Source organism: Bos indicus, chromosome 27 (genome assembly GCF_029378745.1).
Source record: "Bos indicus isolate NIAB-ARS_2022 breed Sahiwal x Tharparkar chromosome 27, NIAB-ARS_B.indTharparkar_mat_pri_1.0, whole genome shotgun sequence".
NCBI lineage: Eukaryota > Metazoa > Chordata > Mammalia > Artiodactyla > Bovidae > Bos > Bos indicus.
This window is the reverse complement of record NC_091786.1, coordinates 24,905,520-24,930,123: the sequence shown is the minus strand read 5'-3', so window position 1 is coordinate 24,930,123 and position 24,604 is coordinate 24,905,520. Positions and strand designations below refer to the sequence as shown.

The following is a 24,604-nucleotide window of genomic DNA, read 5'->3' as shown; positions in this document are numbered from 1 at the left end:
ATTAAAAACTTTTTTTTTTTTTTTAAGGAATGGATGAATTTGACTTAATCACAATGGAGAATTTTTCACTGATCTCAGGGTGGGGATGGGATGATATTTCACAAGGAAAAGAGGCTGAAATCTGGAAGTTGCCTGTGGGGCATGTCACACTGATTTGCATTGATTTGTTTTGTTCTCTGTAAGGAGTAAAACAGCTCCCTGCCTTGTTGCTGTCACTGGCTGGGAGGAACAGTGTTTCTCTGATTATTTAGTCTCCCATCAGCCACATTGATACTGGAATTTGTTCCCTCTCTGCTCAGGTATCTCCATACTTTCTTGGACAATTAAGTGGAAAAGATAGTGCTTCTTTCCCTTATGCCATCATTTTTACTGTACCCAATCTGTGACTTTAGGAGCACCAGTTTTTAAGGGTAAGTCTCTGGGAAGCAGAGAGGGTTTCTTAAATAGATAAGGGCTTCCTAAGGACTTGGAGAGTTTAGGGGGAAACGGCGGGAGGATGGGTTTGGGATGAAGAGATTCCAAAGAGCTGGACACTTTAAGATTACAAATCTTTTATCCAGAATCAAGATGTGTTGGGGATTTAAGAATAAGAAAACTGCTCGATTCTTTTGCCTGATTTACTATAATGCATATATCAGTAACCTTAGATCCTTTTTGAAAAAAAAGTCATTTTTTAAAAAACTCATGTAATGCAGAAACATAACATCAGGAAAAGCTCAAGCTGATTAACACAGCAAATAGGTGTTTAAAAAGCAATGTTGGTATTTATTTTCCCAAGCCTGTTTGATGGATTCTGGAGTTATGCCTCCAAGTTTGAATCCTGTGATTCGTTGGGGCTATGACGGGTGCAGGGCACAGCGGCACCATCCCGTGGGGTCATTCGCTGCATTTAGAGAGACCATTGCAGGGGAGACATTTAGCATTATTCCTTACACTGAGTGTCATTCAATAAATTCAGCTGTTATTTCTACTAGAAATATTAGTATGCATACTGTGGATGACCTATAAAGGGAATAATTTAAAAAACTCAAAATCCAAATATAGATGCTTGAGTAGAATCCACTCACTGACTTACCTAGGACCATCTAGTGTATTAATGAGGTGACTGTGCACAGCAGGTGAGCGTGTGTGCTGAGTGTGCGGAAGAGAAAGCGGGCTCGCCTTCCTGCCCACCGCTGTGAAGGAGTCAAGGTGAAGTTCACGCGGTTCTGTGAGGCCGCCTACAGCTAGTTAGTAATGTCAGTGTCCTAACCATGCGTTCCTGGGATAGACAGACAGGTGGGATCCTTCCTTTCGTATTCTCAATGTCTGGACAGTTGACATTGTGGGGATGGAAAAGCGGAGATACAGTGAGGCCAACCCATCAGGAAAGGACTGCTGGGGGGAAGACAGTTTATGACAGTTCCTTAGAGCAGGGGGCAGGCGGGGTATGGGGGACCCAGGGATACAGGGAGAAGCACCTGGAGGGTCAGGAGGCCAAGGGTGGGGGAGGAACTGTGTGAGGAGCCCCTGTTGTGGTTTCTGTGGGAAGGTGCAGGCAAGGCAGGGGGCAGGTGTAAGATGGGCCAGTTGCCTCAGGGTCTGGGGCATAAAGACAGCCCGAGTCATGTGGAGCCTGGCCCTGGAGTGATTAGGGCAGGTGGATAGTGGCCCGGAGTGTGGCTCCCGATAAAGGGCGTGGTCAGGGGGTGTGGACTCTGGATCCCCTGGTGTGGAGTTGAGAAGCACACGCTTGCATCTGAGTGGTTGACTGTCTCTGGAAACTAACTGGCTGATGCTGGGAGGGGCCGCCCCTCCAGGGTGAGCAAAGCGTCAGTGGACAGAAAAGAGCTGCTTAATACAACATGATATGGCATCACTTCAGCCTAAGCTCTTAAATACCCTGAGTGCACTGTCACACCCCAGGAAGGGCAGGTTCTGTGACCTGGGAGGATTTGGGGTCAAGCCTCCCACGCTGACCTCTCCTTTCTCCTGTGGGATTTGTGGGCTACGTGGCAGCTCCCCTGGATGTGCCAGGGTCTCCATAGGTGTGCATTGTGCCCTCCACCCCAGAGCCCTTCGGGGTCTGTGCCTCCCGTCTCCAGGGATGGCCTCGCCCTGCACCCGCTGCCAGGCTGGGGGTCGGTGGGGGGTCTGTTCACTCTTCTCCCCCTCTTCCCATACTCGGCCGTCCACCTTGTCAGTGCATCTTATTTTTTTAAGGAATCGTTTCCATCTATTGAGCTCCCCGAGTTTACGTGCAGAACCTTCCCACATCAGCGTGTCTTGAATGAGTGAAGCTGGCCGTTGAGCTCTATCCACGACCCGTGCTTTGTAGTCGTCCTGTCTCTGCCAAGATCCCTGTGGGTATCTCAACCTGCCTCCCCCTTGCTGGTCATTTTGTCCTTGAAACCAATAGGATCTTTCAACAGCAGACCCCCATCACCTTGCTCCCTATTGCAAAGCATTGAATGGCTTCCTGGTGATTATGGTTCAAGTTCAAAATCCTGGGCAAGACCCACAAGGCTTCCCAAGCCGACCCCAGCCCCGCTTCTGACACGTGACACTCCCTTACTGTGAAGGGTCAGCCACACCTGGCCTCTGGCCTGCTCTCAGTCCACGGCCAGGTGCCACCCCTTCTCTCCTACCTGATGACACCCCATCATCCCTGTGACCCGGGCCGTGTGTCCCCTCCCCTGAGAAACCAACAGCAGCCCTTCTGACTGTGCTCAGCCCCTCTTTCCTTCTCATCTCCTCCACCCTTCTCATCTGCTCCTCTTATAGCATGGCTGTCTTTTGCCTGAGACTTTCTCATGACATCCTATTCCTCCTTCACTCATCAAATCTTTGTTGAGTATTTGCCCTCCATGAGGCCACTGTGCCTAATGGCAGAAAGTGAAGAGGAACTGAAGAGCTTCTTGATGAGGGTGAAAGGGGACAATGAAAAAGTTGACTTAGAACTCAGCATTAAAAAAAAAAAAAAAAACTAAGATCATGGCATCTGGTTCCATCACTTCATGGCAAATAGTAGGGGAAAATATGGAAACAGTGACAGACTTTATTTTCTTGGGCAGTGACTGCAGCCATGAAATTAAAAGATGTTTGCTCCCTGGAAGGAAAGCTATGACAAACCTAGACAGCATATTAAAAAGCAGAGACGTCACTTTGCCAACAAAGGTCTGTTATCATCAAAGCTATGGTTTTTCCAGTGGTCATGTATGGATGTCAGAGTTGGACTATAAACAAAGCTGGAAGAATTGATGCTTTTAAACTGTGGTGTTGGAGAAGCCTATTGAGAGTCCCTTGGGACTACAAGGAGAGCCAACCAGTCAATCCTAAAGGAAATCAGCTTTGAATGTTCATTGGAAGGACTGATGCTGAAGCTCCAATACTTGGACCACCTGATGTGAAGAGCCAACACATTGGGAAAATACCCTGATGCTGGGAAAGATTGAGGGCAGGAGGAGAAGAGGGTGGCAGAGGATGAGATGGTTAGATAGCATCACTGACTCAATGGACATGAATTTGAGCAAACTCTGGGAGATGGTGAAGGACTATAGTGAAGATATAGCGAAGGACTGGCTTGCTGCAGTCCCTGGGGTCGCAGAGAGTCAGACGTGACTTATCAGTTGAACAATAACAAGCACTGTGCCACGTGTTGACAGTACAAAAATAACAGAGAATCTAAGAATCAAATCAGGAATATAATAGCCTCCCTGGGGAGAATAGGAACCAAAGATACAACCAGCGAAACCTGTGCCTAATTCCAGTTAAAATGTGATACCTGCAATGACAGGTGCCTCGACTAAGTCCTGTGGACACAGAGAAGAAAGAACCCTGCCGGAGAATTGGGAAGAACCCCAGGAGGTAGCATTTGAGGTGGATCATGTCGGATGAGATCGAGTTTGAGATGGAAGAGCAAAGAGAGGTGGTGGGGTAGGGGTGGGGGTGCCGGTTAGTGATTGACAGCTCTTCTCTCTCCCTCAGCACCCAAACAAGAAAAATGATATCCATGTGGAAAAATGTTCAGACTGGGTTTCCTTTTTCTCCCTTGAACACTGGAATATTCCCTCTGGGTGCCCTTGATTACGTATTCTTCTGTTTCTCAGTCTTACGTGTGGCCCAGGGGAGCAAGCGGCCAGACACAACTGTCTGTGTTTCTCCATATTTGTTGGATTCGGTAAGAAAAACAAGACGTAGCACCTCCCCCACATGAAGCCAGAACGCGCTGCACCAGAGTTAACTGCTTGGCTGGAGTGGTGTTTTCACCCTGCCGTCCTCTTTACACTTCGATGTATGGTTACTTGATTTTGAGGCAGTTTTCAAAACCTTCTCTGCTGAGAAGCTGACTATATTAACAGGCCTTCTGAAAGTCCCCATGGCTCAGGGCCAAAGAAACATGATACTACCCGGAGGGCCCCACATGCTCCAGCCTTGCTTTTTGCTGTCAAGCATACCTCGGAGTCAAATAACCCTCTTTAAAGGCCTGGCCCTGCTGTTCACTGGTGTGTGCCCTTGGGGAAGTTATCTAACCTCTTGGAAACTTAGCTTCCTTTTTGGTGAAGGCAGAGCCTACCTGCTAGAGCTTTAAGAGTTAAGGATTAATCAAATAATGCACTATGGTGAAGGCAGCCATTCCTGGTGTGTAGTAAGTACTTAGTGACTAGAAGGTGCTTATTTTTGGTGACATTATTGATCCTATGCTCCCAGCCGATTCTTGTGTGTTAGGTAGATACTAAATTATCAGTTTCCAGAAAGTCAGGCAGTATTAAGAGAGGGATGCCAGCGACTTCCCTGGTGGTCCAATGGCTAAGCCTCCACGCTCCCAATGCAGGGGGCCCAAGTTCAATCCCTGGTCAGGGAACTAGATCCCATATGCCACAGCGAAAGATCCTGCATGCTGCAAAAAAGACTGAAGATCTCACCTGCTGCTGCTAAGACTGGATGCAGCCAAATAAATAGTTTTGAAAAAGAGATGCAGGGTGGAGGGTAGCGGAAGTGGATCTATTTTATTAAATGTTGCCAAGCATTTTGAAAGACATCACGTCATGCATCATTACAGGAAAGCTAAAATAAGGGATGGGAGCATCTCACACGTTTTCATCTAACTATGTTATCTGAATTGAACACCACTTTGTTTAAAGACAGTAAAGCCTCTGCCTACAGTATGGGAGACCTGGGTTCGATCCCTGGGTCGGGAAGATCCTCTGGAAAAGGAAATAGCAACCCACTCCAGTATTCTTGCCTGGAAAATCCCATGGGTGCAGGAGCCTGGTAGGCTACAGTCCATGGGGTCGCAAAGAGTCGGACACAACTGAGCAACTAAACTTTAAACTTTAATTAGCTGGTGATGCAGCAGCTTCTTCATTTTCTGTTCATCTAACTCCAGGTTTTAGTTTGACAGTATTTAAGTAAAATCATGCTTTCAATCTTGACACTCATTCTCACGTTTTAGTATATATTCCTACTTGTAGGGAGTTATTGAGTGTGTCTGTGTGTGCTTCTTGAAAAGGAACAGCGCTGTGTTTGGAGTTCAGGGTTCTTAGTTAAGCTGTGAAATTACAGTAGATAGGTTCAGTTCAGTTCAGTTGCTCAGTCATGTCTGACTCTTTGTGACCCCATGAATTGCAGCACGCCAGGCCTCCCTGTCCATCACCAGCTCCCGGAGTTCACTCAAACTCATGTCCATCGAGTCGGTGATGCCATCCAGCCACCTCATCCTCTGTCGTCCCCTTCCCCTCCTGCCCCCTCCCTCCCAGCATCAGAGTCTTTTCCAATGAGTCAACTCTTCGCATGAGGTGGCCAAAGTACTGGAATTTCAGCTTCAGCATCATTCCTTCCAAAGAACACCCAGGACTGATCTCCTTTAGAATGGACTGGTTGGATCTCCTTGCAGTCCAAGGGACTCTCAAGAGTCTTCTCCAACACCACAGTTGAAAAGCATCAGTTCTTCAGTGCTCAGCTTTCTTCACAGTCCAACTCTCACATCCATACATGACCACAGGAAAAACCATAGCCTTGACTAGACGGATCTTTGTTGGCAAAGTAATGTCTCTGCTTTTCAATATGCTATCTAGGTTGGTCATAACCCTCCTTCCAAGGAGTAAGTGTCTTTTAATTTCATGGCTGCAATCACCATCTGCAATGATTCTGGAGCCCCCCAAAATAAAGTCTTACACTGTTTCCACTGTTTCCCCATCTATTTCCCATGAAGTGATGGAACCAGATGCCATGATCTTCGTTTTCTGAATGTTGAGCTTTAAGCCAACTTTTTCACTCTCCTCTTTTCAGTTTCATCAAGAGGCTTTTGAGTTCCTCTTCACTTTCTGCCATAAGGGTGGTGTCATCTGCATACCTGAGGTTATTGATATTTCTCCCGGCAATCTTGATTCCAGCTTGTGATTCTTCAGCCCAGCATTTCTTGTAGTTATGGCTAATTCATCTAGTTCTTGCTTTATGTCTGAATTTAATGTCATGAACAGAAATGTTTGACTAGTTTTCTAGTGAAAAAGCCTCTTTCCTTTGTAGGAATATTAGTTGTCTGCATTTACCATTTTACACGGAGCTGTAGAAGTAGACATGAAAATCTGTGGCAGAAAAAAAATTATTGCTTACTGTTCTCATAATAGAGAATGTCATTTCCTGTTTCCCTGGTTCATTTCTGTGCTTTCTTCTCATCTATCCACATAGGAAGAACGCTGGGGAAAAGCACAGAAACCAGTGACTTCTACGGCTGTGGGATTTCCATGGAGAAAATAGCATCAGAATGCACCTGGACCATCTTCTGTACCTGGCAAACCCTCACACTCCCAGGCGTGTTCTGTGAATTCGCGTGCATGTGTGTTCAGGGTGTTTTCGTGCGAGGGAGCACACCTAGCCTGTAGATGAGGCAGGGAGGGTGCAGGGGGGGAGAAGGACGGGAGAGACTATGGAGCAAATGTTTGACAACCTGAACCTCAGAACTGTGATCCTCCAAGGAGAGCGCTACTTGAAGAAAAGAAAAAATAATAAAGTCGAATGGCTTCTCAGGGATTTTTTTTTTTTTTTCTGTGCACATATAAGCCATAATTCCAGTACAGGTGGCAGTATTCAGAGCACTCAGATTTCAGTTCTGTTAAATGTGAAAGAGGGATCGACTGACCATTCATTGCTGTTCCATAACTAGTGTAAAATATGTATATGTTTATCTTTATTTTTATAATACACAAATACATTTAAATTTATACAGTTTGAAGCTTCTAGCATTAGTTGACACTGGGTGCAATATTCTGATGAGAACTGTGCCAACACGGGGCTGATTTCTTACTTTAGCATCGGACGTGTTGTTTATTCTTTAAGCCTTCGCAGATTTAAAAAAGAAAAGATACCTGTCTCTTTGCTCATGGCTTAAGTGTTGGTTCATAGAGGTTGACAATAATCATCAAGAACCTTAAACATGCATTTCAGGCAATAGCCCCTCTTCACCTTTTCAGTAAAGGTCCCTGGTCACTGGGTGATAGTCTGATGGAGGCCTGGTGATTAAGATTCTTCAGGGGAGGGGGATTAAGGGATCCACATATCCAAGGAAAAGTGGAGTCTTGCAATAGCTTAGATAGTCAGGCGTCAGTTCTGAAGCATGCAAAGAGCTCTGCTAATAGGTCCTGTTCCCACCCCCCACTGCCCCCTAGAACAGAGTCTGTGAAATTTAGCAGAGCTCTCTGAAAGCTGGTATCAGACCCTAAGATAGTGAGTTGCCTAATTGGAGAGCACAAGCCCACGTTGGTTATTTATAAATACAGAACCTCTGATTGGATGGTCTACTGCCACAAACTAGTAAAACCCTGGTTGTAAAATCTCCATGACGTAAAACCTAAAAAGCCAACCAACCAAACTGCTCTCTCCTCCTCATCGGGGCCAAACAGCATCCACTGCAATAGTAACACGTTCTTTGAAGAGTGTGCACGCCTCTGTTTACATCTGCCGCCTCTGCATGTGGATTGAAAAATGTGTGAAACTGTTTCTTTCCAGGGTAAGGCAAGAAAAACTAGTCAGTGGTATTATTCGTTTACTTCTATAAAGTATTGTCTCTTGGAATGCCACAGTATACAATGTCTCCACATATTTAAAAAACAAAATAACAAAGAAGCAAGTGGCTGCATTGCAACAACAACAAAAAAAAATACACAAATCAATTTCTGTAGACTGTTTTGTACCCCAGGAATTAACTTTATGAACTCCAGAACCTCCAAACAAGCATGATTTCTTACAATCGTAAAATCAAATGGGATCAGACTAGTTCCGCATTTTAACAGTCGAATATGACACCTCCAATTTGCAGTTTAATTTTCTTTTGGAACAGTCACAAGATTCACCTTGTTAATCCTTCTGTCACAGTTCTCCTGTGTGTGTGTGTGCATGTGTGTGTAAGTGTAAACTGAATGGTAACATTTAATTGCTTTACGGACCACTAAATTGTTGGGCATCAAAGTTTTCCAATTGGCAGGAGACAGTTCTTCAACTGTCAAATTAACCGACTTTGACCAAAAAAAGGCTTGGTAAAGTGACTTCAGGCTAACTCCCCAGGGGACTGTATTAACTGAAGAAAAAAAAAAAATGTTCCTTTGGGTGACATAGCCTGCAAAGTGTGTGCTCTTATGATGAATATAGATGCCCACATTCTTAATAACTGCTCTTTTTGGATCAGTGATGCTGTATGCTGTCATCTGACCTTAGAGAAGCAGTGTAAGAAGAAAGCTTGGTGTCACATGTATTTGAGCAAAAAAAAGTCATCCTGATAGAGGGTCATGTGACCAAAAGCAGCTCCAGAAAAGCTTGAGAACTCGCGTTGGGGCAGAGGGGAAGGTTGGAGATACAGAAAACACACTGCTCTATAGGAATTTTCTTCATCTATGCAGGAAATTCCATTCTCTCTTTCAACACCTGGGAAGACTCAGCTGGGGAGGCTGACTGATGCACTAAGCACAAAGGGGGATCTTCTCCAACTAAGTCGTCCCTGCCTTGCAAACAGACGCCCTCCACGTTTGTTATGGTTTCTATTCCTGCATCTTGTGGTATCAAAACCACTTCCTGGAATTGTAAACGCGCTGCCAGAATAAATGTTTTTTCCCCCTTCCAAGAAAAAAACCGCCAGTGCTCATATTTGACACTTGTGCACTGGACTCTTTTTGAATGAATAAAATGGAAAGGGTTTGGTGTCAATTCTGATGGAGTGTGTGTTCTTTTTTCATGCCACAGTTTGTGCGTTGTAATTGTGGTTTCCTATTTAATTGCCATAACTGGGCAGAATTTAAAAAAAAATTCAAAAAAGTTTAATAAAAAATACAAAGAAATGATGAAGCAGTTATATTTCCAGAGTTTAGTTATTTCTGTCTGTCTTTGTTTGTTTCAATTTTATCAGCTAGGAAATCACTGTTTTGTTTTTAGTCTTCAGTCACTTTGAGCCACAGGAGGTGGATGGTGGTGGCTCTGGTTGCGGAAGGAAATGAAAGAATCTCTTTCATGGTCTCCCATCTGTGTTCAGGCTGGAGAGTCAGGGCTGGAATATCAGTTGTCTCTTAAAGCCTTTTCTCAGTGATCTGCTATGTTCCTACCAAAACTTATGACAGGTGTGGAAGTTCCCTTTCCCTGGCCTTTCTTTGCCCCAGGGGTCTATATTTGCTGCCTGAAGGAGCTGACCCGTGGATACTTGGTCAGAGACTTCTATTCACCCTGTTTTTTTTTTTTTTTAAAGGACAGTTAAGGATAAGAAAGGAAATGCATGCTGTAACAACCTTTAGGGAAGGACCCAGTGCACACAAGCCCTGCCCTGAGGCGCTGGGGCTTTGGGGACACAGGGGAGAAAGGAGGACCTTGTTGTAAGACTCCTTAGAAGGTAAGTGGTATCACTGGGTGCCCTGAAGTCAAGTCTCCCTCTGCCAGTGGAAAAGCTTAAACCAAGTGCTGATCAGAATTTTTAAGAGTAGGGAAGCACCCCAATCTTCAAAGCAGCTCTCTTCACAATAGCCAAGACATGAAAGCAACCTAAATGTCCATCAACAGAGGAATGGATACGATGTGGTATATTATTTACAAAGGAATATTATTCAGCCATAAAAAGGAATGAAATAATGCCATTTGTAACATGAATGGACCTAGAGATTATCCTACTAAGTAAGTCAGACAAATGATATCACCAATATGTGGAATCTAATAAAAAGCGATAGAAATGAACTTACTTACAAAACAGACAGACTCACAGGGCTTTCCCTGGTAGGCCAGTGGCTAATACTCTGTGATCCAAGTGCCAGGGAGCCTGGGTTCAATCCTTAGTCAGGGAACTAGATCCCACCTGCCACAACTGAAAGACCCTGCTCCGGGCAACTAAGACCAGACAAAGCCAGATTAATTAATTTTTAAAAATTACTCACAGATCTCAAAACCAAACGTACGGTTACCAAAGGGGAAATGGGGGAAGTGATAAATTAGGAGATTGGGGCTAACATACACATACTACTATACATAGAATAACTAGTAAGGACCTACTGTATAGCACAGGGAACTCTACTCAATATTCTGTAATATATGGTTAAAAAAAGAAAAACTTGAAAAAGAATGGAGGTATGTGTATATATGTGTGTGTGTGTGTGTGTATGTGTGTATAACTGATTCAATTTTCTGTACACCTGAAACTAACATAATGTTGAAAATTAACATAGTCCAATAAAATTTTTGTAAAAAAGAGTAAGGAAATGAGGTGTGGCCCCCGTGGATGGGCTGGCTCTTACAGCCATGTCCAGGTAAAGCAAAGTCCTCAGATTCAGTGCCACCGCTAACCCTCCTGAACTGGAAAGAAACAAGGAGCAGAAACCACACTTTGGGCCTCATTTTTCTTTGCTGATAAGTTTGGAGTTCTTTACACTTGCTAAGTAGGTCATGGACCAGCAGACACCCCCAGTGACGATTACAAATGCATTATCTGTCACATGTATGTATCCTTCCCTCCCAAGGCTATTTCTCCTGTTTAATTGTGAGCTTTTTGAAGTAGATTCCTAGTTTGCTTTGAATGTACAGTGTCCCCAGATGGTGGGTTCAGATGCTCAGGGTTTCCCTTGCCCATGACTGTTACCCAGCAGTCCTGGAAGGAGGAAGAATATCGCCTGGCAGAACCTGCATGGTTGCACCTAGCAGGGAGGGGTGTGGAGTTATTGGAAGAGGTTTAGAAAGTACGTGACCCTTTAAAATATGGGTTTGAACACACGAAAAACTCATCAGGTATTAGAAAACCTATTTGAATATTTAAGCTCAAGTAAGAAATATCTTATTCAAGGGCTCCAGTGGTTAAGAATCCACCTGCCAATGCAGGAGACATGGGTTTGATCCCTGGTCTGGGATGATTTGCAGGGCAACCAGGGCTGTGCTCTAGAGCCCGGGAACCACAACTACTGAAGCTGAACGCCCTAGAGCCTGCACTCTGCAACAAAGGAAGCCACTGCAGAGAGAAGCCCAGGCACTGCAACCAGAGAAAGCCTGCATGCAACAGTGAAGACCCAGCTCAGCCAAAAATAAGCTTTTTGCAAAAGAAAAGAACCTCTCCATCTTTAAACACAAGAAATAATTTAGTGTGAAGTAAATTTCATTCTAAACACAAAGACAAACTCAGTTCAGTTCAGTTGTTCAGTCATGTCTGACTGTTTGCAACCCCATTGACTGCAGCACACCAGGCCTCCCTGTCCAGCACCAACTTCTGGAGTTTACTCAAACTCATGTCCATAGAGTCAGTGATGCCACCCAACCATCTCATCCTCTGTTGTCCCCTTCTCCTCCTGCCTTCAATCTTTCCCAGCATCAGGGTCTTTTCCAAGGAGTCACTTCTTCGCATCAGGTGGCCAAAGTATTGGAGTTTCAGCTTCAACCACAGTCCCTCCAATGAATATTCAGGTCTGATTTCCTTTAGGATGGACTGGTTGGATCTCCTTTCTGTCCAAGGGACTCTCAAGAATCTTCTCCAACACCACAGTTTAAAAGCATCAATTCTTCAGTGCTAAGCTTTCTTTATAGTCCAACTCTCACATCCATACATGACTACTGGAAAAACCATAGCTTTGACTAGAAGAACCTTTGTTGGCAAAGTAATGTCTCTGCTTTTTAATATGCTGTCTAGGTTGGTTATAACTTTTCTTCCAAGGAGCAAGTCTTTTAAGTTCATGGTTGCAGTCACCATCTGCAGTGATTCTGGAGCCCAAAAAAATAAAGTTTGCCACTGTTTATCCATCTATTTGCCACAAAGTGATGGGACCAGATGCCATGATCTTAGTTTTTTGAATTTTGAGTTTTAAACCAACTTTTTCACTCTCCTCTCAGTATTTCCCAAACTGCTCCATGAAACATTCCTGAGTTACTGAGACATGTTCTTCTATTTTAATTTTAAGAGGTTCTAAGTTTGAGAAAGTGCATTACATAAAGCTTAAAAAGAATCCACCTGCAGTGCGGGAGACCTGGGTTCGATACTTGGGTTGGAAAGATGCCCTGGAGGAGGGCACAGCAACCCACTGCAGTATTTTTGCCTGGAGAATCCTCATGGACAGAGGAGCCTGGTGAGCTACAGTCCATGGGGTCACAAAGAGTCGGACATGACTGAGCCGACTAAGCAGGCACTAAGAACACTGCCCCCAGATCACTTTGCGTGAATCCTGGCTCTGCCAGCCACTTTCCTGTGCCTCAGTGTCCCCGTGTGAAATGGAGCAAACCATCTACCTCACACAGTTGTGATGAATATCCAACAAGATCCCGTGTGTAAAGGACTTGGGACAACTCTTAGTATGGGCATCAAACATAGCTCATCCTATTCTAGTAACACAGAGAGTTCTCTTTTTTACTGGGAAAGCTAGTCTTAAGCTCTGAGTCCTTGACAATATCTAACTAGAATTTTTAACAGTTATGTCTTCATCATATTTACTAATTGATTATTCCCACTAGTGATAAAACAGTTGCTTTACAAATGAATGTATTTAGGGACTTCTAAGAGTCAGACACAACTGAGCAACTTCACTTTGACTTTTCACTTTCATGCATTGAAGAAGGAAATGGCAACCCACTCCAGTGTTCTTGCCTGGAGAAACCCAGGGATGGGGAGCCTGGTGGGCTGCCGTCTATGGGGTCGCACAGAGTCGGACACGACTGAAGTGACTTAGCAGCAGCAGCTGGTGGTCCAAAGAATTTATGCTTTTGAACTCTGGTGTTGGAGAAGACTCTTGAGAGTCCCTTGGACTGCAAGGAGATCCAACCAGTCCATCCTAAAGGAGATCAGTCCTGGGTGTTCTTTGGAAGGAATGATGCTAAAGCTGAAACTCCAGTACTTTGGACACCTCATGCGAGGAGTTGACTCATTGTAAAAGACTCTGATGCTGGGAGGGATTGGGGGCAGGAGGAGAAGGGGACAACAGAGGATGAGATGGCTGGATGGCATCACTGACTTGATGGACAGGAGTTTGGGTAAACTCCGGGAGTTGTTGATGGACAGGGAGGCCTGGCGTGCTGCAATTCATGGGGTTGCAAAGAGTCAGACATGACTGAGCAACTGAACTGAACTGGTGGTCTAGTGGCTAAAATTCCGAGTTCCCAATGCAGATGGCTTGGGTTCAGTCCCTGGCCAGGTAACTAAATCCCGCATGCCACAACTAAATGATCCGACGTGCCACAACTGAGACCCACTGCAGGCAAATATTTTTTTTTTTTAATGAATGCTTTTAGAAAGAAATACTTCAAATGTATGAGAAAGAAAAATATTAAGTGAATAAGTGCAGGTGGTACACAAACATAGAAAAAAATGGTGACTAGATGGTAAAAATTATGAAGATGGTATACGTGAGCCTCTGGGCAACGTAACAGAGGGACCCAGTCTGGTCTAACGCTGCCCATGGAAAGATCATGCAATTTCCGTGTTCATCAGAAGGACCTCCCTGCACCACAAAATACTTGCCCTAGTTTTAAAATTTCTGCTAGAAAACTTGAATGAAAGATTATAGAAGAATGATGCTTAGAAAATGAGTGTTTCTTAAATTTGAAATTTAAGATCTGCATTCTTAAATGTTTCAATATAGCCAAACTGTTCAAATAAATACAACTCAAATTTGGGGAGATTCAACTTGTGGGAATGTACATATGTTTTAGGAAGATCTTACAGGTATAATACTTTGTCTCTGGATATTTTGCTGAAGCCAAAAGTGAACCTGCATGTTTTACTCATCAGAAAGGGAAACAAAATCTCACTAACCAATTTGGTACACATTGAACAGAACAAATGGCTTCGTTTTATAGTCACTTGGTCCTTGAGAAATCATGGCACGAAATGAAGCTGGGTAAGGCCACATGCCCAGGGAGCATGGAGGGGTAGAAGTAACGCCTGGCAACCAGAGATACAGTCAGTCTTTTCTCTCCTGCTCCAAAAAACAGGTCAAGATGACAGCTGAGCTAGTGAAAATTCTCTCCAGCAATACAACGTGGGGAAAATTGTTGAAAACATAAGAAAACAAACCCACCATTATTTTAAAATCTCTGAAAACTGTCCTGAGAACTTAAGAAATAGTCATTCAAGAAATGAAGAAATAGTCATTCAAGAAAATGCACTAAATATAAGCTCAGCCAGCATCTGTGACCTTTGCCCCATGACCTCCCTAAACCCCACCCCTGCCCCCGCCCATCCCTCCAGGTCGTGGGTCCTCTATTCTGGGCAGACATGGCCAAGAAGATAGGGTTGGTCTCTTCCCTCACAGCTGTCTGGGGCTACGGTTTCATCTTGGGGAAAGCGGGCTGCCTGCATCTCTCAACCTCCCCAGGGCTTGATCGCAGAAGCTCTATTTCAGGCAAGAGGGACCAAGAGACCAGGGCCTCCTTCCGCTCGTGGGCTGAAGCTTCACCACAGGCAGGATGGGCCAACGGTACCCGGCTGCGAGTGCCCCCACCCCAGCTCTCAGGTAGGGTGGAGATTCCACTCCAGGAGAGGAAGCCAGGAAGACAGAGCTACCATTTCCGCCTCCCTCAATGCCCAGCTGTAAAGCAGGGGTGTCACTCCCAGAAAAAGAGGGTCCCCACCCTGAGTTTCAGGGCAGGGCCCAGAGGTTTGTCCAGGGGAAAGGGGGCCATACACCTGAAGGTCTCCACAGCTGTGCCTGACCAGACTGACCTTCTCAGGAACAGAGCCGGGGAGCTGCCTGCCTCAGCGATGGGGACCTGGGGGAGAGCGCTGAAGGAGGCTGGTAGCTCTACCACATGACTCAAACAGCAGAGAACCCGAAGAACCCGGAAGTGTTCTCCGGGGATCACTGTCAATTCTCGGGGTGCTTGGGCTGCACCACTCAGGGGTGGTCGGAGAGGACATGGGGGAGGCTTCAGAACATCCCCAAGCCACAGGCAGACCCACTAACCCAGGGCAGAAGCTTCACTGGAGCCACAGGCTGAGACACAGTCTCTGAGCGAATCTGGACTGAACAGTCAGTATCTCAACCCGGGGCCACTCCTAGGAAGCCAGGCTCGTGTCTAAAAATCACACTACTCCTGGGAGCCTGGAGACGACGTGTGCAGGAGGAGCCCTCTCAGGAGTGATCGGAGAGGGAACTCCAAGCTGCTAGTCCCTGGCTGAATGTGGAGCCCAAAATGTAAATTCCCCTAAGTGTGATTGCAACCTGCAAGCTAGACACATATCCAACAGTAAAGGTAAAAATGTAACTGATGGAGGGGCTGAAGCACAACTTTTTAAAATTAACTTATTTTAATTGGAGGATAATTACCTAACAATATGGAAGCACAACGTTTAACCAATAAGTGACTTATGCAAAACCAGAGCAGTCCCTCTGAAAGATAAAAGGATAAAATAAAAAAAATAAGGGGGAAGATAAGCCCATGCACCAAGACAGCCTCTTCAATAAGTGGTGCTGGGGAAACTGGACAGCTACATGTAAAAGAATGAAATTAGAACACTCCCTAGTACCACACACAAAAATAAACTCAAAATGGATTAAAGACTTAAATGTAAGAACAGATACGATAAAACTCTACAGGAAAACATAAGCAAAACACTCTCTGATACAAATTGCAGCAAGATCTTTTTTGACCCACTTCTGAGATTAATGAAAATAATAAAATTAAACAAGTGGGACCTAATTAAACAAAAGCTTCTGCACAGCAAAGGAAACTGTAAAAGAGTTGAAAAGACGACCATCAGAATGGGACCATATTAGCAAATGAAGCAACTGACATGGGATTAACCTCCAAACAGCTCATATAGCTCAATATAAAAAAATTTTTTTTTTAAATGAGCAGGAGACCTAAACAGACATTTCTCCAAAGAAGATATACAGATGGCTAACAGAGGAAAAGAGGCTCAACATTACTGATTATTAGAGAAATGCAAATCAAAACTACAATGAAATATCACCTCACGCCAATCAGAATAGACATCATGAAAAAGTATACAAACAATAAATGCAGGAGAGGGTGTGGAGAAAAAGACCACCCCTACACTGTTGGTAGGAATGTAAATCGATACAGCCACTATGGAGAATAGTATGGAGGTTCCTTAAAAAAACTAAAAATAGAACTACCATATGACCCAACAATCCCTCTGGGCATATACCTAGAGAAAACCACAATTCAAAAAGACACATGAATCCCGATATTCATTGCAGCACTATTTTCAATAGCCAGGACACAGAAGCAACCTAAATTGTCCATCAGCAGAAGAACAGATAAAGAAGATGTAGTATATATTTATAATGGAATACTACTCAGCCATAAAAAAGAATGAAACTGGGTCATTTGTAAAGATGTGAGTGGACCTCGAGATTGTCATACAGGGCAAAGTAATTCAGAAAGAGGAAAACAAGTATCATATGTTAACATATTATCATATATATGAGGAATCTATAAAAATGGTAAAGATGATCTTTGCAAAACAGAAAGAGAGGCTCAGATGAAGAGAAAAAAATGTATTGACACCAAAAGGGGAAAGGAGGTGGTGGAATGAACGGAGAGACCGGGGTTGTCTTATACTCTTGAGACTGTATCACTGTGGACAGTGACTGCAGCCATGAAATTCAAAGACGCTTGTTCCTTAGAAGGAGAGCTATGACAAACCTAAACTGCGTGTTAAAACGCAGAGACATCACTTTGCCAATAAAGGTCCATATAAAACTATGGTTTTTACAGTAGTCATTTGGGATGTGAGAGTTGGACTATAAAGAAGGCTAAGCACCAAAGAATTGATGCTTTTGAGTTGTGATGCTGGAGAAGACTCTTGAGAGTCCCCTGGACTGCTGTTAATCTTAAAGGAAATCAACCCTGAATACTCATTGGAGGGACTGATACTGAAGCTCCAATACTTTGGCCACCTGATGCAAAGAACTGACTAATTTGAAAAGACCCCAATGCTGGGAAAGATTGATGGTGGGACAAGGGGATGACAGAGGATGAGATGGTTGGATGGCATCACTGACTCAATGGACATGAGTTTGAGTGAACTCTGGGAGATGGTGAAGGACAGGGAAGCCTGGCGTGCTGCAGTTCACGGAGCATGACTTACCAACTGAACAATAAAAACAAACAGGTAACTATTGAGAACCTACTGTATGGCAGAGGGAACTCTAAGTGCTTTGTGATGACCTAAGTGGGAAGGAAATTCAAAAAAAGAGAGGATATATGTATATGTACAGCTGATTCATTTTGCTGTACAGTAGAAACTTTATAACACAACACTGTAAAGCAAATATACTCCAATAAAAATTAATTCAAAAAAAAAAAAAAAAAAAGATGGAGCACAGGCCCAGCTGAAGCAGAGGAAGCTGGCCAAACAATGCAGGAGAGCACGCCAGGGACCACACCCCCCTGCAACTGGATCTGGAGACAATCGTGGGTCCCTGGAGTCTCCTCCTCTGTTCCAGTCCAAATATATTCTTTAAGCGGCACACCTCCCCTGAGCCCCACCCTTCCCGAGAGGTACCTAGAATGGACCCCTGCATTTGCTCCCCCTAATACCCGGCTGCAGCAATACGCCTTTCCTAGGAATTCCTTCATTCAATTATTGGGCATCCCAGGAAACCAACAAAGATCTGCAGTAGAGTACAGGGAACTGTCCTCAGTATTTTGTAACAACCTATAAGGGAAAAGAATCTGAAAGGAATTTATATGTGTGTGTATGTGTGTATATATACACAAACAGAGAAAATTGAATCATTTTGCAGTACTCTTAAAACTGGGGCTTCCCTGGTAGCTCAGTGGTAAAGAATCTACCTGCAATTCAGGAGCCTCAGGAGACATGGGTTCTATCCTTGGGTTGGGAAGATCCCCAGGAGGAGGGCATGGCAAGCCACTCCAGTTTTCTTGCCTAGAGAATCCCATGGACAGAGGAGCCTGGTGGGCTACAGTCCATGGGGTCACAAAGAGTCGGACACAACTGAGCGACTGAGCACACATGCACACACACCTACAACCATTCATAACACAGCATTATAAATCACCTAGACTTCAATTTAAAAAAAATGTAAAATTACTGGGCACTCGTTAGGCACTGGGTGCTGTTTGGCACTGGAGATTCAGCGCTAGCTAAGGCAGGCCAGGCCTCTGCAGAGAGATGGTTTTCTCGTGGTCAGAGACCATCATGCTCACTCTTACCCTGGATTACCCTCCTCCGGCCCCAGGCCCTGCACTCTCGCATCCTGGCTACAAGCCTTTGGCTCAAACTGTTTAGAAATGTTCCTCTCCACAGAAACACCTCCACCTGCTAAATGCTACCTGCTCCTTGCAGCCTCCCAGGATTTCCGAGGCAAGACGGTTCCCCTCTTTCTTATACTACCTAGCACTCCTGTGGCCATTGCGGCCACACTTTTGCTGCAGGGCTCATTGTTCACACGCCTCTCTCATCTTTAGGAACTTGAACTCGTTGAGCACAGGATCTGGGCCTGATTCCTATGCCTGAACCTTCCCCATGGGCCGCCCCCCCTCCAATGCATACTGGTGAAACCAAATTCAACTCGACCTGTAAGGAGCTAGGGGGGAGACAGTGAGGAGGACACATGCCCTGTGGTGATGCTGTGTCCACATTCAAGTCCATGGTCACCGTGTCTCCTGGGAAAGTACAATTACACCGGTGACCAGCAGCTAAAGACTCTGGTCCAGTTGCCTTCCTCCACATCATCCCTAGCTCATGGGCGAGCTGGTTATTTTCCAGCCCTGGCACGTGGTCAGTGTCGCCCAGCCAGGCCGAAGGCATAATGAAATACTTCCAAGTGCTTTGAACTGGGCAAACTGTGTTTATACAATTACATGCAAACAAGCTAACGTGATGGCTTTGCTGAGCTTTAATGGTGCTGGGTCAGGAAATTACAGTCTCCTTTCACGTTTCACTGCAGGTTGGTTTGCATCTCATACAGAAAGAATCTCAGTTTGGAATCATTCCCTTTGTGCGTGGGGGGCTTGCTATAAATGAGGGGGTGTGAAAGGGGGTGCTTATGTGAATTTTATTTCCTCCTGAGACACATATGTGGGTGAGGGGCTGACTGTCTGTGTCTGGGCTGCACCAGAAAACACCATTTACTGCAGGTGGCGTGCATGCTCAGTCGTTCAGTCGTGTCCTGCTCTTTGTGACCCTGTGGACTGTAGCCCACCAGGCTCCTCTGTCCACAGGATTTCCCAGGCAAGAATACTGGAGTGGATTGCCAGTTTCTCCTCTAGGTAATATTCCCAACCCAGGGTTCAAACCCATGTCTCCTGCATTGGCAGGCAGATTCTTTACTACTGAGCCACCTGGGAAGGCAGCAGCATAAATAGTAATAATAAAGGATGCTTTCTCTTGTGTGCAGGCTTGTCTCTCAACCAGTTCTGCCAAGCCCTGTTGACCTTGCCAAGACTCCGTGGACATGGGCCGGAGGTGCAGTTAGCACAGGGTTAGAAAGTGCCTTGAGCTTTGCAGTCAGGAAGCCTGGTTACAGACCCAGAGAGCCTCTAACTAGTCATGGGTCTGGGGTGTGTCCCTGGGCTTCTTTAGGCCTTAAACTGCTCCTCCACACACTCAGCAATTGCTTGAGGTGCCTTCCAGGGTTAAGTTGAATCTGGGCCAGTCCATGAGATTGCAGTCTCACAGCGACAAAGCCACTGAGCAGATCCACCCACACGAACATGATCATCTAATCACACTGAGCCACATGTGTGTTCTGACCCAGCTCTCCATGTGATAACCCTGCGTCTGTCACATGCTGGCCTGAGGTCATGGGGTCCGGCCAGGGTGATGACACTGAGCCTCTTACTCATACACAATATTAGGGGCACAGACCCCAAACCACTGTCTCCCTAGCTACAGAGGATCAGAGACAGTTAATGAACCAATTCATGAGGTCACCGGCCCTCCAGCATTTTATTTTGTTATTTTTAAACCCAAGTGAAAAGAACTAAATGTTCACGTTCTTTAGTGGAGAGGTCGGAGGAGTGATCCATTTTCTGCGCAAGGGTGATGCCTTGTAAAAATGAGGCAGGCATTCAGCACAGCTAAAGGACAACCATCAATCTGGCTTTACGGGAAATGGTTACACCCTGGCGTCCCTTCTAGAAGACTGTTCTTAGAACCTGAGTTTTGAAAACGTGGACTGACTGGATGTTAATGTGAGGCATTTCTGAGGCCAGACTTCCCAGGCAGGATCCAAAGTGGACGCATGTCACATCATTAGGATTGTAAAATACAGATGTTGACCATGTTGCTAAGAAGGATCATATCAGTAAACACCTTATTTTTGGCATCTTATGTTGTCTGGTGCTACAAACATTCCCATACAATGTGCTTCTCAAGTCTGCCTCTTCTGCACATGTGCTGAGGCCATGGCAGTGGGAACTGGACCACCCTGAAGAGCAATTAGGAACAGCTATCAAAAGCTACCAATTGTCCAAATTTTAATCCCGCTCTCAGGAATCTATCCCAACATCATAGCTGCTGTTGTTGTTCAGTCGCTCAGTCGTGTCCAGCTCTTTGTGACCCCATGGACTGCAGTACCCCAGGCATCCCATCACAGAGAAATGGTCAAAGATCTGTGTATAAGAATGTTTCTAGCAAAAATGTAAAGCAACAAGCGGGAAGTGACTTAGAGATGCATGATGGAAAATACCACTACAATGACACTTCTCAAGAACGTTTTATAATAACATACAAAACTTTTTGCTACAATTTTAAGTGGAAAACTGAGGTTGCAAGTACTATGTATAGTATTTTTTCAACGCTTGTGAAAACAAATAGACAAAAAGATGCAAGGCAAAATGTTAACAGGTTACTTTAGATTTGGGAGGGTGGGTGATTTTTCTTTTTCCTTTCTCCTTTTCACTTTACTCTGCTTTCTGAATTACCTACAACAAGTTTTATCTTTAAATTATAATATCATTACAAAAAACTGAGTGGCCCTTAGGTCAGGGGTCCCCAACCTCTGAGATCTAATACCTGATGATCTGAGGTGGAGCTGATGCAATAATAATAGAAATAAATGTAATGCATTTGAATCATCCTAAAACCAACCCCTGCCGCCCCCCCCCCCCCCCCCCCACCTGGCCTGGCCCATTGAAAACTTGTCTTTCATGAAACCAGTCCTAGGTGTCAAAACAGTCGGGGACCACTGTCTTAGCTGACTACTCCTCCCTCACTGGTGACTACTCCATCTCCCTGTTCATCCCTACCATGCCCTTCTCTCAGCAGATACAATGGAAACAAGAAAATCAAAGCCACAAATTCACTTCTGCTCGTAATAACTACTACAAATGTCACTTCCCATATTGACCAGTGTAATGGAGAGTTTCAAGATAGGTAGGAGCAATATCCTACCTAATTTCAAATAACTCTTTTGAAGATAATAGGAAAAAACATGGCAAGGAAACATGAGAGGATACAGAGAGCCAACATCCATGGACCATGGCTTAGTTCTGAAATCCTTAGCATTACCCAAGAGCCAGGTGAAAGCGGACTATCCCAGCACACCTCCATCTTCCGGCCCCGGTGACTCCACACTTGCTCTTGGAACCGGCTTTTCACTTGATGAAAGCCCAGAACTATAGAAAGATTTCAGCATCTTGTCTCCTTACTGCCTTACTAAGGCATCATAAAATAAGTCAAAGCAGTGCTAAGGAAAATCAGAGAGCAGATTAGAGCCTTGGGACTTTTGGGCCACATTCAGCATAGGGAGCTTTTCCTGGAAGTCTGCCCTGTGGGGTAACCCTGAGTGTGCTTTGCATATTACACAGCATAGGAGGAAATCACGTATGACTTGCTGGAGAGGAGGACGGAATCAGAGAGGAGGAGACAGCTACAGAGCATATACACGGCTTTTAAAATACATACAAAGACACACAGAGTCTGGAGAAGATACCCCAGAGTATTAACATCTCTGAATGATGAAATTAACTGGTGTTATTCTTTTCTCTGTGATGCTGTCCTACATTTTCCAATCTTTGTGAGTTTGTGCTGTGCTTGCAAGGGAAAGAGTTAACATGATAACTAAGGGATATGCATAAAAGCCCATAAAAAAGACTCAGAAGGTGGTGGAATAAGAGATAAATCTTACTTTCTTTGCATTTTCAAACTGTTTTGAAATAAAACTGCATTCCATTCTCCATCAGGAAAAAAATATAATTATTTAAATGAGTTCTCAATGGATTATGGAGAAATGTTTTGTTTTCACAACTAAGATGAAACTGGGGGAGTGGAGGGAAGGATTTTTTTCAGTGATTTGTCTGCTCTGGTTCATTAGGAATCCACCTCAAGCTCAACGCTGCAGAAATTATTTACTAAACATTTATTAGTGAGGACTGCAACAATGTTCACTTGTTTCATTCATTTATTAACTAATATGTTTATGACTACACTTGTCTCTGTCCTTAAGAAACTTTCTGTCTGGCTGAAAAGGTGTGCTTAGTCACCCAGTCGTGTCTGACTCTCTGCGACCCCATGGACTATAGCCCACCAGGCTCCTCTGTCCACAGGGATTCTCCAGGCAAGAATGCTGGAGTGGGTAGCCGTGCCCTCCTCTAGGGGATCTTCCCAACCCAGGGATTGAACCCAGGTCTCCTGCACTGCAGGCAGATTCATCTGAGCCACCAGGGAAGCCCCTTGCTGAGAATATAGAAGAGTTAACCAGCTATTACAAGTCCTTCCTCAACATCTCTGGGGGCTTGGTTCCAGGATTGTCCACCCCCCACCACCCCACTCTGCACCATAGCAAAATCTTAGGACACTCCAGGCTTATATAGAGCAGTGCATTACAACTTGTGTTCTGTATCCAGGGGTTTTGCATCTATAGATTCGGATGTGTGGCCAGCTGAATCTGAGGATGCAGAAGCAGAGGATACAGAGAGCCAGCTGTATGGACTAGTGCTGGTCCCTAAAATTTAGCATGGATCAACGGGGGGTGCTTCTTAAACCATAGGTGTCTGGGCTCCACCTTCAGACTCTCTGAGTCGGTCAGTCTGATCCCAGATGATGCTGACCTGGGCTTCACTCTTGGAGGACCACTGCATTATAAACACTTGAAAGAGAGGTATGTAGGGTACTCTGGGAGCCCGGAGTTGCATCCCCATCAGATGGTGTGCTCCTATTGAAAGTGGAGATGCGGGAGAATGGGGAGGATAGGACCGCAAGGAAGGATTAGCAATCAGTCCTTGATACCTTACTAGGTAGATCTCTAGGCCAAAGTATTGGAGCCTCAGCTTCAGCATCAGTCCTTCCAATCAATATTCAGGTTGGCCACCTGATGCGAAGAGCCAGCCTGTTGGAAAAGACTCTGAAGGTGGGAAAGACTGAGGGCAGGAGGAGAAGGTGGTGACAAAGGATGAGATGATTGGATGGTATCACCAACTCAATGGACATAAGTTTGAGCAACTCTGGGAGATAGTGAAGAACAGGGAAGCCTGGTGTGCTGCAGTCCATGGGGTTGCAAAAAGTCAGACATGACTTAGTGACTGAACAACAAAGAAATTAGATATTCTACCTCTTCCACAAAGGATAGGTTTCCACCTATAGGCAACTAAAAATTGGGCTCAAACTAAAAAGGACCCCAGAAAGTACTAACTGTGTGAAAGCCACGAAGTGCGCCAAATGCTGGTATCCCCTCCGAAATTCATGTGTTGAAACCCAACCTCAAATGTGATAAAATGAGGAGGAAGGGGCCAGTGGGAAGTGATGAGGTCATGAAGGTGGAACCCCCATGAATGGAATTCGTGCCTTTATAAAGAAGCCCCAGAGAACCTTTGTCCCTTCTGCTACATGAGGACACAGTCGGAAGATGACTGGGTCTATGAACCAGGAAGAGGGCCCTCATCAGACAGGGACTCTATCACACAGTGCTCTTAGTGGACTGCTAAGCCTCCAGAACCGTAAGAAATAACTTTCTCTTGTGTATAAGCCACCTAGTCTAAGGTATTTTGTTATAGCCGCCCGGATGGACTAAGGCATACCATTAGACATGTGAAAGCATAATCCTGCCACTAGTGAGACGACAGACCACTAAAACTCAAGCCCTTCAGGAAGGAGACTTTGATAATAATACCAGCACACTTAGAGCCTACAGAGACTCTTCCAAATGCTTATGTGTGTGTGGGCAAGGGAGGAAGAAACAGACCAACATCCATG

The 24,604-nt window shown here is 44.9% G+C and overlaps 1 protein-coding gene across 2 annotated transcripts in view; it reads left to right on the top strand.

Moving 5' to 3' along the window:
* MFHAS1 (multifunctional ROCO family signaling regulator 1) overlaps positions 1-9,322 on the top strand; it is a 112,729-nt gene extending 103,407 nt beyond the window's left edge. The window contains exons 3-4 of one of the 2 annotated variants that reach the window (XM_070781314.1): positions 300-410; positions 6,670-9,322. In XM_070781314.1, coding sequence (XP_070637415.1) covers positions 300-327 — 28 coding nt within the window. In that variant the 3' untranslated portion in view covers positions 328-410; positions 6,670-9,322. The remainder of the gene's footprint in view (positions 1-299; positions 411-6,669) is intronic. The other variant, XM_019953516.2, reaches the window with a different exon arrangement.
* Positions 9,323-24,604: the final 15,282 nt, after the last annotated feature.